This window comes from Carica papaya, chromosome 6 (genome assembly GCF_054855325.1).
Source record: "Carica papaya isolate Zhongbai chromosome 6, ASM5485532v1, whole genome shotgun sequence".
Classification (NCBI taxonomy): domain Eukaryota; kingdom Viridiplantae; phylum Streptophyta; class Magnoliopsida; order Brassicales; family Caricaceae; genus Carica; species Carica papaya.
In genome coordinates, this window is record NC_142314.1 from 1,877,921 (window position 1) to 1,889,762 (window position 11,842).

Below are 11,842 nucleotides of genomic sequence, written 5' to 3' on the forward strand. Positions count from 1 at the left end.
GAACGCTTGGAGTATGAGTCAGAACGAGAGGAAGTACACAATCAAAACACGCAACTCAATTACTTTCACTGCCCTGCAAAATTTCTTCTTCTCATCCATCTCTTCATTCATCTGCTTCCTACAAAATTCAAACAAACCAAACATCAAGGTAACTATTTTCACTCTTCCTAATTTCCAACTTCAGTTTTCTTCATCCTTTTCTGCTTCCATTTTCATATGATTAACTCTACGGTTGTTTACATATGTGGGTGTGTATATATATATATATATATATATATATAGAACTCAAATGATGCGACATACCTAACGAAATTGAGGATTCGATTTCAAGTTTTAACCTTACTTCTTGCAAAGTTTAACTTTTTCATATCTCACCGATGTTCTGATGGTGTTTTTTTTTTCCCTCTATCTGAAAAGTTACTGAATTTATGCTTTAAGATATAGACTGTAAATACATAGTGGATTTATCAATTATTCTAATTTATAGGAGTTAGTTATCTTACTAGATGTAGATGTTTGTGTATGTGTGTGTATTTTTTATAGTATATTTTTTATTTTAATTATTATAAATTTATTTTAAGCGTATGATATTTTAAAAATAAAATTTTAAATATACGAATGTACAAATAAAAAATTTTAATTCTAATTTGTAGAAATTAGATCCATATCTTTATCGATCTTTCTCACGTACGTGTTTAGACATATAAACGTATATTACCTTTTTTTCTTAAAAAAAAAAAAATAAGATCTGGTAGAATTTTCAATATGTTATGATTGCTCAAATTAAGAAAAACTAATTGCCATGTAATATTTTTCTTACTTAAAAATATAATAAACTCGTTAAAATTTATTCCAATTTGATCACCACATTTCCACAAATAGTATATAATGAGTTAAATAATCAGTTTCATTGAATCGAATACTATAAATTAATCGTCGTTAGTTTATAATGCACTCGTAAAGTAATCGTTTTTAAATCATTACTAAAAATTAGACTCATATTTAGATAGAACCACGAAACTTTTAACTATGTAAATTAGCGTATTGTCGGTACAAATGTATAGAAGCCCTCAAAATTACATCTTGGCTTGGGTTATTGATCAATAGGACCATTAAGCCAAAGTGGGTTAGGCTTTTTTTTTATTCTAGTGGGCTTGGTAACATTTTATAAAATTTTAAAATATAAATTTATGTGTTGAATTGAAATAAAATATGTAATTAAATTATAACACTTATTTGTTTATTATTATTATTTTGTGTGTGTGTGTGTACATATAATATTATTATTTTATTTTATTATATTTTTATTATAACTTTTGATTTTTCCCTTTATTTTTTTTATTTTTATTTTTAATCCCAATGAGAAATCTTTTTACCTTTCTGACTATGTTTATGCAAGAACTTGAGTGTACCATTAGGTGGATTGATTTGTTACCATGACTTCACACTTTCTTTATCATTAATGCTATGTATCTTTATGGGAAATTAATAATATTTATATAGTTTGATTGACAAATTATAGTATTTATTTAAATAATTAAGAAATTTCTTAGATATATCATTGTAAAATTTTTCATGTTGATTTGTCTCATTGTTATTTAATTTTTGTGATTTTTTAAATTATAATTTTAGTATTTTGTAATTTCTTTTTCATTATATATATATATATATATGTAACACTAGTTTTTCAAAGGACATCTTAACATTAATTAAATGTAAATTAATTTATAGCTTTAAAAAAATTTTATTTATTAGATATAATAAAACCCAAGTAGAACGAGTTTAATTTTTATATATGTTATTTCGCGAATGCAACCCTAAATAATACCCGATTGATTTAGGAAAAGAATTTCTAAAATTTTATTAATTAAAACTTAATTTCGATCAATGAATATTAATTAAGAAATTATTCTGATTACCACTAAAAACTTGAAAAAAAAAATTAAAAATTAAAATAAATCTCATATTTCCAATTTATACAAAATTTTATCCTAATAAAACTTTTATGAACTTTTTGGGAAAAGAAAATGAATTTAAAAAGAAAATTAAAGGAATTATTTATTTAATTGAATCCTTTTGACATATCTACTCAAGGATTTCCATCTCTTGCCCAATTGTGCATTTCTCAAATTTACATTAAATTTCCAAATTCAGAAAACACAACTACCTGCCAATCCAAAATTAATTATTTTTAAGCTTATTTTAATTAAATTATTACGCAGCAATTTCAAATCCAACAATTTCTTCTGTCTATATAAATCCGAAACTGAGTCACGGGGGAACAACCAGCAGCCAATAATTTTGAATGGTGATTTTACACTGCCTAAGTTTTTGTGTTCATACATTTTTTTTTTTTTCTCTTTTGAAGTTTCGATTATTTTCTTTCTGTCTTCATTTTTGATGGTCGTGCTGATAATTTCTGCATTCAATTTCAGTGAGAAGCTGGGTTTTCTGAGAAAATGAAGATCTTCACTTTGCTGGTCTTCTGCATTTTTCTATCTTCAGGTCTCTCTCTCTCTCTCTGTTCTTCTCTCAGTGTGCTTATGCTTCTAAATTTTATAGATCCGAAGAATAGTGGGTCTATTGGATTCGAGTAGTTTTATATCCGTTAATTACTCACCAATCGTACGAGTGAAACTATTACTATATTAATGAGATTGCAGTGAATAAATTATAATACGATCTTACCATATTTGTTATACTTTAAAATGAAAAGAATATTTCGTGGGGGTTAAATTTTTTTAGTCATGGTAACCGCAACGAATTAAAAGTTCAATCTAATTCTTTAATTTTCGGGAAAAAAAAAAGAATCGGCACCCATATATAAGTCAGAATAGTAGAGTAGTACCGCAGTGACAGTACCTTATATCATATTTACCTCTCTAGATAGTATAAACAATTTTCGCCTGATGTTTTTTTTTTGATATTGTATTGCTTTCGGTTGGGACAGGCGACAGTACCAGTACTTTCTCCTACGACCATTCAGCAACCGCAGAGGTATGTAACAATTTCTCTTGGTGATGCTGGATTTTTATTGAAGATTTGAAAGAAGATCATTGTGTTTGTGTGATCTGTTTTGAGCAGTGCTTGAAAGAGCTGGAGAGAGTTCAATACAAAGGAGGAATAGTGTATAATCCTGAATTCAATTATGGGTTAGAAGGTTGGACAGAGTCTGGAGGAGGGGCAAAAAGAGAAGTCAGATCAAAAGGAGGCAACAAGTTCATTGTGCTGCATGATAGAACAAAATCATTTGACAGTTTATTGCACAATGTTCAACTTCAGAAAAGCAATATCTATAGTTTTAGCGGTAAGAAAACCTTTTCTCTTTTTCGATTACAACTTATGGGTTTGAATCGGGTTATATATTTTTAAGTGTTTATATTAAGAAGCTATGTTATGATTGGTGTGTATGTGTAAGTTATTTAATAAAATGTATGTTTATATCTCTTTACGAACTTTTTCTGATTTAAACTGAATCGCGTAAATGATCTTAACTGCGTAATCAGCTTGGGTTCAAACCAATAAAGGAACCGAGACTATTGCTGTTGTATTTAGAACTCCTTCTGGAGGAGAGATTATTGGTGGAAGAATCGAGGCTAAACATGGATGTTGGTCTTTGCTAAAAGGCGGAATGGTTGCGAATTTCTCAGGGTCTGTTGATGTTCTTCTGAAGGTAATCTTGAATTTCAATTTCCAATCAGTTTTAATTTGTAATTAGTCACATATTTTTTCTTTGGGAATGTAAGCATATATTTCCTTACAATATATGCAGACAAAACATAAAGCAGTGGATATATGGGTGGACAATGTGTCACTACAGCCTTTCACCCCACAACAATGGAGATCCAACCAAGAGAAAATCATTGACAAGGTAATTGTAAAAGCATCGTACCCATAGAACTTTTTTCGCAATGTAGTTTTGCTCGATACTAAATCTCTACTTTAAAATTTTATTCTTAATTTTAAATTTTAAAAAACGATCATGTCTTTTCAATAACTGAATTAATTAATTTAAATTTTTACTTATTGTTGAAGATTCGGAAGAGCAAAGTAAGATTTCGTGTAAGTACTGTGAATGGAACGATAGTAGAAGGTGCTGAAATCTCAATCAACCAAGTGAAGTCAGATTTCCCGTTCGGGTGTGGGATGAACTATCATATCCTCACAAGCCAAGACTATCGAGACTGGTTTTCGTCAAGATTTAGATTCTCCTCTTTCACGAACGAAATGAAATGGTATAGCACTGAGAAAAAACCGGGGGAAGAGAACTACACAATCCCTGATGCCATGATGAGTTTCTGTAGAGAAAATGACATATTTGTGAGAGGTCACAACATACTGTGGGACAATCCCAAAATGCAGCCTAGTTGGGTCAAAAACCTTCCTTCTGATGAACTTCTTGTGGCAGCAATTAGAAGAACAAACTCTGTTGTTTCAAGATATAAAGGACAATTAATCTGCTGGGATGTGATGAATGAGAATTTGCATTTCAGATTCTACGAAGACAAACTTGGCGAAAATGCTTCTGCAATTTTTTACTCGTTGGCTTACGGTCTTGATTCATATACCTCCATGTTTATGAACGAGTATAATACGATCGAGTTGGGTAAGGACGCTTCTTCAACTCCTATCAAATACAAGGAGAAGATCCAGCAACTTCTGTCATATCCAGAAGTTAAAGGCATGTTAGCAGGAATAGGATTGCAGGGCCATTTCAATGATGAACAACCAAACATTCCCTACATAAGGACTGCTTTAGACATTCTGGGCACCACAGGAGTTCCTATATGGCTTACAGAAGTGGATGTTGAGAAAAACCCAAATCAGGTATTATACTCTCACACTCTAATATCTTACTTGCTCACCAAGTAACTCAAACTCAAAAGTCGAAGAAGTTTGGAGCTCGACATGCTAATTGCATTTGATTCACATGAGATGACACTCTTATGAAAGTTGATAACTCGGGTTCGGATATAAACCCATTACTGATTCTTGTTTGTTTGTTTTTACAGGCAGAATATCTAGAAGAGATATTGAGAGAAGCATACTCACATCCTGCAGTAGAAGGGATAATCATATTTGGAGGACCAATAGTAGCTGGGTTTAGTAACATGACATTAGCAGATGAAAATTTCATGAACACACCAACTGGGGATGTAGTTGACCAGCTGATCAAAGAGTGGAGGACTGAAAATCAAACAGCACTGGCTGATAATCAAGGGTTCTGTGAGATTAATCTCTTTCATGGAGATTATAAGGTGACTGTGAAACATCCATTGACCAATATTTCTAGTGCTTTTGATTTGAGGGTCACCAAGCAGATTCCTAGACAATCCGTCAATATTCAGATTGGAAACATATAGATATATATTAATATCCTCTCCATCATTTTGATGTTGCACTAGATTATTGAAAGAGGTTAATAAAATATTCCTGAAGTACAACCTACAGACTTGCCCCTTGATCATCTCCGTAAAACGTCGTCGTATGGATATTAAGCACAGACAGCGTTTGCACATACAGCAATTTTCTTGATCATTTTTCCTTTTATATACATATATATATATATATAGATATGTTTTGCTTTCTCTGATAACTTTAATTAAATGGCATATAAATTAATCAATGATTAAGGAAAAATTACAGAACTAAATTAATGATCCCCAAAAAGAATATAATATAAAAACAAGAATAACTCGGACGAGGAAACATAGAGAAAAAGAAAACGTCACCGTCTCGGCCTTAAGGAACGAATGCAAGAAAGAGCAGTGATGAAAATGGCGAATACGATAGAACTCACGTCATCAAAAATGGCTGCAAACCTCATTTCTTGCAGATCCCAAATGGTCGAAACAAACAGATACATCCCCTCCACAATCTTCACCAACATTCTCGTTCCAAAATTTTCCTCTCTCCCAAACAGAAAATCTATACCCACAACTATAATTTACATATATATATATATATATGCAGAAAAAAACTATACGTACATGTATAATATTCACGAAGAAATTAAAGTCTCAAAAATGAAAGCTGCGACCTATATGGTTATATATATAAGGGTATTGATCACTCGGTGGGGGACCTATACATATCACAAATATACACCATAGCTACCATATATATACACACATAATATACATACGTGTATATTCATAATTCAGAATGGAAAAAGAAAGAACCAAGTTTTGAGTTTTGGTGGGTTTCCAGGACGTTTCGTTCTCTGACAGAAGCGGGGTCCTCAGTTGTCGTAAGCTCACTCGTGTTATGGTGGCTGGCTGATGCCTCTGTCTGCAGCAGAAGGAAATGGGATTGCACGGTACGTGCTGCCAAGTGTATTGGAATAGAGCCCTTAATTTTCTATTGACGTCTAAAATATATATTACTTTTATACTAAAGTGTAAATATAATTATATATTATGTGTTTTTTTAATATAAATTCATATATTTACAAACACATGTATCACGATCATAATATACAAAAATTTACAACTTTGAATTTTTTTTATTGTGGGTCGACTGTTATATTTGATATTTTTATTAACTTATAGATAATTTTATGTATGAATTTATATTCTTTTGTTACTTATAATTAATGATACATGTCACATTTATTATTTTTAAAAAACAAGAATTGACTATCTCATAATAGTTAATGTATGTGTGTGTGTGTATATATATATGGATATTATTGTTAAGGGCTAATATTGTTTTACCAATTATTTTTTTTAAAGAATTTATGAATTAAATTAACGAATACATATAATATATTTATTTCGAATCAAAGGAGGGTGCCAGGCGAAATATTCACGGATGACAACGACCAGCTAATTGACCTTCCGTGGGCGCTGATGCAAAGAGGACAAAATTACGTTTCACAAAAGTTAAAACGACAGCGTTTAATTCCACCTACTATCTCTCATGTTAAATACAATAACCCGCTTCATCTAAGGCGCGTGTTGAAATCTTCACCAATGACCGACAAAAGCGGCAAGTAAATAAGTACACGATTGGCTGAAACCTTCACGCACTTCAGACGACGCGTGGGAGAAAAACCGAACATTCCTCACGTTGACTGTACGTTATGAGTACCGTCATTATTATTCTCTCTCGCGCTGTTTGTTTTCGAAATAAAGTGCTTAATCTTTTTGTTAATAGACGAGCGAGCAGCTTTTCACAGATCATTTTTAGCTCAAATTCGAAACCTTGATTTACCTGGTGATTTCTTCCTGTGATTATAGCACGAAAATGGGATTATGGGAAGCTTTTCTCAACTGGCTGCGAAGGTAAGTGCTCTCTCCGTGTTTGGTGCCCGAGAAAATAGAAAAAAAATGGAGATGCTTAGTTGTTGAAAACGATAATCTGCAGTTAAATAGAGTTAAACCTAATTAGAGCAACGTAATTGACGATACAGCTGATTGCAAATTTCTTTTTGGTCGTTGAAGTTTTGACCGGAGATTTTTTCGTGGTGGATAAGAAATTCTGTTAGAAATGATTTTGTTTTTTAAATTTCAAATAGAATTTACTGCGTAGTAAGTTATGATCCAAAAATTTAATGCTTAGTTGTTTTCTCGTGGTAATTGATTCTCGTTCTTGCACTGATTAGTATGCTTTGATTTGATAGCAATGGTATTGCTGTTGCTGAAGTTCAAAGGAAGTGGTAAATTAGGAGAAACAAGTAAATATATACTGCTAGGGATATGTATGGAATTATGACTGCAGCTTCCTAAAATCCTTTGATGTTATTGTTGCCAAGTAGCCAGAGGTTGAATTCTCATTTGGAGGTTTGGTTGCAGTTCTGTCCTTGTTGTGAAAGAGTCCAGTGTAATATTGTGAATTGAACACAGAGGTCTGTGGATATGGTGTGATACCTGAAGATGTTTAGATTGTAGTTTTAGTAGATTTTCTAAAAAAGTCATCTCTCCTCATCAGAGATCGTGATGTTGTCCTTAAGGGAGAATTTGGTGGTAGAATGTCTACTGGTCTCTTCATTTATCAATTTTATGTTTTGGTCTTGATAATTCCTCTGGTAGTTTATCATCATGTCATGTGATGGGCTGATCTCTAGAGTAATATATAATGTTCTTGACTCACTCAGGATTTTCAATCATGCAAGTCTGAGCATATATGTATCTCTCTGGTCTCGATTTTCAAAAATGCCGATATTCTAAATCACTGAGTTATATATAAAAATGCCGGGTCATGGCCCATTAGTTTGTGCAGTATCTGGATGATGCTAGTAAACTATTGTTAGGATCCGTAGATCCCAACGTGTTCTCACAAGAAACCCAAAATACCGGAATTGAAGAAAATGACCCAGTCAACCGCACGTGCGCCAACCATCCCTACGGAACTGGTCCACCATATCCACATTCAGCCAATTCCACTCTGCAGCAGCTCTCCACAATGGAAGTGGACCATTATCCCTTATCTCTTTCTTTGGAAATCATGTTCGTAGAAGTAGGAAGTAGTTATTAGCTTGTAATTCCTCTTTGGCTATTTAAAGCCTCGACATGTGAATGAAAAGCAAGTAGAAAATCATTCCAAATTCTGGGTTCTTTTCTCACCTTAAGCAGAAAACATTTTTCTTTCCTTCAAGCTTTGATTAAGACCTAACAACTATCTGTTGAATCACTGTGATTCTAATGATATTCTAGGGAAGTCTAAAAAAGATTACTGTCCAAGCTTGCCAACTGAAAACAAAAGGGTGGTTTGGGCCGGTACATTTTAGAGGTGACAGGAAGATTTAGGTGCACGATACAGAGCAATAACTTTCTAGGACAATCAACACTTAGTTGCTTTACTAGTATTGACTATATTTTATGAAAAATGAAGGACACCTATATCACATTCTTAGCTACCAGAGCTCTAGATTTTAGTGAGAGGTGGGAGCCTAAACAAAAGGTGAAAATATCTAGCGTGAGGCCACCAAGCCTAGCATTGATGCAGCAATGTCAAGCATCTGCAACTAAAAGCTTTACATAAGTGATTCCATGTCTTTGGACAGTAGGCAATTTAACAAGCACAAGTAGTGTGTTTTTCTACTGCTTGTATGATTATGTGAACCAACAAATTAAAATGAACTTCTTTCTGATTGCAGTCTCTTTTTCAAGCAAGAAATGGAACTATCTTTGATAGGCCTCCAGAATGCAGGGAAAACATCACTTGTGAATGTAATTGCAGTAAGTAAATGTTCGTGTAGGAGTTGTAATTTCTTCTTAACAAGTTTGAAGTTCTTTCTAATATTTGTTTTTCCCTTTCAATATTATCTTTGGTGCTGATGGCTGAATGTATCTGGTTCTTGTCTGAAGACTGGTGGATATAGTGAAGACATGATTCCCACGGTGTGTCATCATCCCCACAAGTTTTTCTCTTGTTTGGATGGGAAGTTCTAAAAGTTCATAGATGTGCAAACTTTGCTTATGACTAAAGAATATCCTTCTTGCTGCAGGTTGGATTTAATATGAGAAAGGTAACTAAAGGAAATGTCACTATAAAGTTGTGGGATCTTGGAGGTCAACCGAGGTTTCGCAGTATGTGGGAGAGATACTGCCGTGCTGTTTCAGTTATTGTGTATGTTGCTAAAAGCCTAACATCATTGGCTGCATGCTAAGAGTTCTTCTTTGAATGACCTGAGCTCCTTCCATTTTAAAAGTTTCTCAAATTTTATATACCATCTTACCATAACTTATGTTCTGGTGTCAAGTCATTGAAAATTAATGTCGAAATTATAAATTATTTTATTTATTAATTTAAATTTAAATAAAATTTATTTTTAATTAAATTTAAAACATATTTATTTAAAAAAATTATGTTATTAGTGGGAGTTTATTTTTTAAAAAATTTAATTTATATTTATCTCTTAAATAATTATAAATTATTTTTTAAAAATTTGAATTTGATTGAAACTTAATTAAAAATATTTTAAGTTGTTAATTTTAGGAGTGAAGTGAAATCAATGCAAGTTTAAATTTTCTTCATGAAAAAAATTTGGACAGTCATATTTCAGCCTGTTCTTCCTTACTGTTTGCATAAAATGTCTCTAACGCCATCACCCCCAACCCAACCAAAGGAGATCACGCTGATATAAAGATACCATTTTGCATATGCACAACTATTAACATAGCAATTTCCATATACATGAATATCAAAATAGCATTTTTTTTGGGATCATGCTGGTTACTAATAAGTGATTTGTGCTTCTCTTATGTGTATCATGATTGATTTTGGGATGAGATGGTTCTATCATTCACATATAGTTTTATTTGGTTTGGTCAATTAAGTTAAGGTTGTATTTCACTAGTATGATCTTTAAATTTTGATGGCTAAAAGATCTGAATGTTGAATTATGCAGTTACGTTATAGATGCTGCTGATTTCGATAACTTACCTGTCTCAAGAAATGAACTTCATGACCTGTTGAGTAAGTCATCACTGAATGGCATACCCTTGTTGGTACTGGGTAACAAGATTGATAAACCTGGAGCCTTGTCCAAGCAAGATTTAGCGGAACAAATGTAAGTGGCGGTGAGATAGAAGTGATCAACTGCTGTATATTGCTCACGCTATGGTTGGCATAAATATATAATTCGTGGAACTCAGCTATTATAGCTTGTATAGCTTTTCAAAACAGTTATATACATATATGTCTTTTGTCTGTGTCTTCCGAGCTTATCTTTGTTTCCTCATGCAGGGGGCTCAAGTCCATTACCGATAGAGAAGTTTGTTGCTTCATGGTTTCGTGCAAGAATTCTAGTAACATTGACATGGTCATCGATTGGCTTGTAAAGCATTCAAAATCGAAGAATTGAGTCTCATTCCTTCAACTCTTCTTTTATACTCTCAACGTGGTTCGACCATTCCCAGTGGCTACGTTCCAGGGCTTGTCCATCGAACTTCTGACCAGTTCCTGTTGACATCTGACCATTTATTCACTTTCCTTCTTGACTTGAATCATATTATATGTTGTTTGGATTGACAGCCGGGTGTTCATGACTTTGTGGCCTGATGTGGTTTGAGGTTTTTGTAATTTTATGTGCAGGTATTAGTTAATCTTCTGTGCAGTATAAATTGCTATGACTATTGTGATTTGGAGTTGTTCTTTTACAGGTTTTTTTTTTTCTGGTTCACCTTAAGCTCGCTCTTTTTTTAAATGAAAAGTGATAAAAAAAAATTATTTTAAAGTGTAATTAGAACGTACGTTGATAAATATATATATTTTTTTTATAAAAAATTGTAAATTTTAATCAAATTAGTTATTTTTATGTAATATCTGTTATAAGGTTGCATTATGATTAGTGTAAATATTTTACATGATTAATGAATTGTATGTTTTTATTTTTTTTACAAAAAAATTATATAGTGGTGAATATATTATATAATAAAATTGATATATATGTACAAGGGTGTTTGATGTTTGAATATAATTATAATAAATATTATCTTATAAAAATTAAAACTATTTTGTATTATATACTTATATAATGTATTTTTCACTTTACCTTAAAATGTTAAAATTAATAAATTTAATGTTATCAAGTTGAACAAATATCTGATTAAAAAATTGTAATAAAATTATTAGATATATATTTTATACATGAATTGAATATATATTTATTCTTTTTTATAAAATAATACACTAAAGTTCATAGAAAAAAATAATATATTAATTATTAAATTAATTAGTAGTTGATTAAAACTATGATTGAGGGAGGGTTATTTAATGTTTAATTATTTAGAAATATAATTTTTGAAAATTATATTCAAATAAATCTCACAAAAATATTATTTAATAAAATTTTTAGTTAATTAAAAAAATAAATTAACTAAAATACAAATTTTAT

General features: G+C 31.7%; 2 protein-coding genes across 3 annotated transcripts; both read left to right on the forward strand.

Moving 5' to 3' along the window:
- Window positions 1-11: 11 nt before the first annotated feature.
- On the forward strand, window positions 12-5,444 carry LOC110810405 (endo-1,4-beta-xylanase 5-like). 2 transcript variants are annotated; one of them, XM_022036574.2, is made up of 8 exons: window positions 12-148; window positions 2,436-2,505; window positions 2,951-2,997; window positions 3,085-3,307; window positions 3,507-3,673; window positions 3,773-3,871; window positions 4,036-4,827; window positions 5,013-5,444. In XM_022036574.2, the coding sequence occupies exons 2-8, from the start codon at window positions 2,460-2,462 to the stop codon at window positions 5,361-5,363; spliced, it is 1,725 nt and encodes a 574-aa protein (XP_021892266.1). In that variant the 5' UTR covers window positions 12-148; window positions 2,436-2,459; the 3' UTR covers window positions 5,364-5,444. The 2 variants fall into 2 exon arrangements, with proteins under 2 accessions (XP_021892266.1, XP_021892265.1); XM_022036573.2 differs by lacking the exon at window positions 12-148 and adding an exon at window positions 2,178-2,308.
- Window positions 5,445-7,124: 1,680 nt separating this feature from the next.
- On the forward strand, window positions 7,125-11,089 carry LOC110810422 (ADP-ribosylation factor-like protein 8a). The gene is made up of 6 exons (XM_088223432.1): window positions 7,125-7,286; window positions 9,101-9,182; window positions 9,312-9,344; window positions 9,452-9,573; window positions 10,355-10,516; window positions 10,693-11,089. Exons 1-6 carry the CDS (start codon window positions 7,249-7,251, stop codon window positions 10,808-10,810), a joined length of 555 nt encoding a protein of 184 aa, XP_088079558.1. The 5' UTR covers window positions 7,125-7,248; the 3' UTR covers window positions 10,811-11,089.
- The last annotated feature ends 753 nt before the right edge of the window (window positions 11,090-11,842 follow it).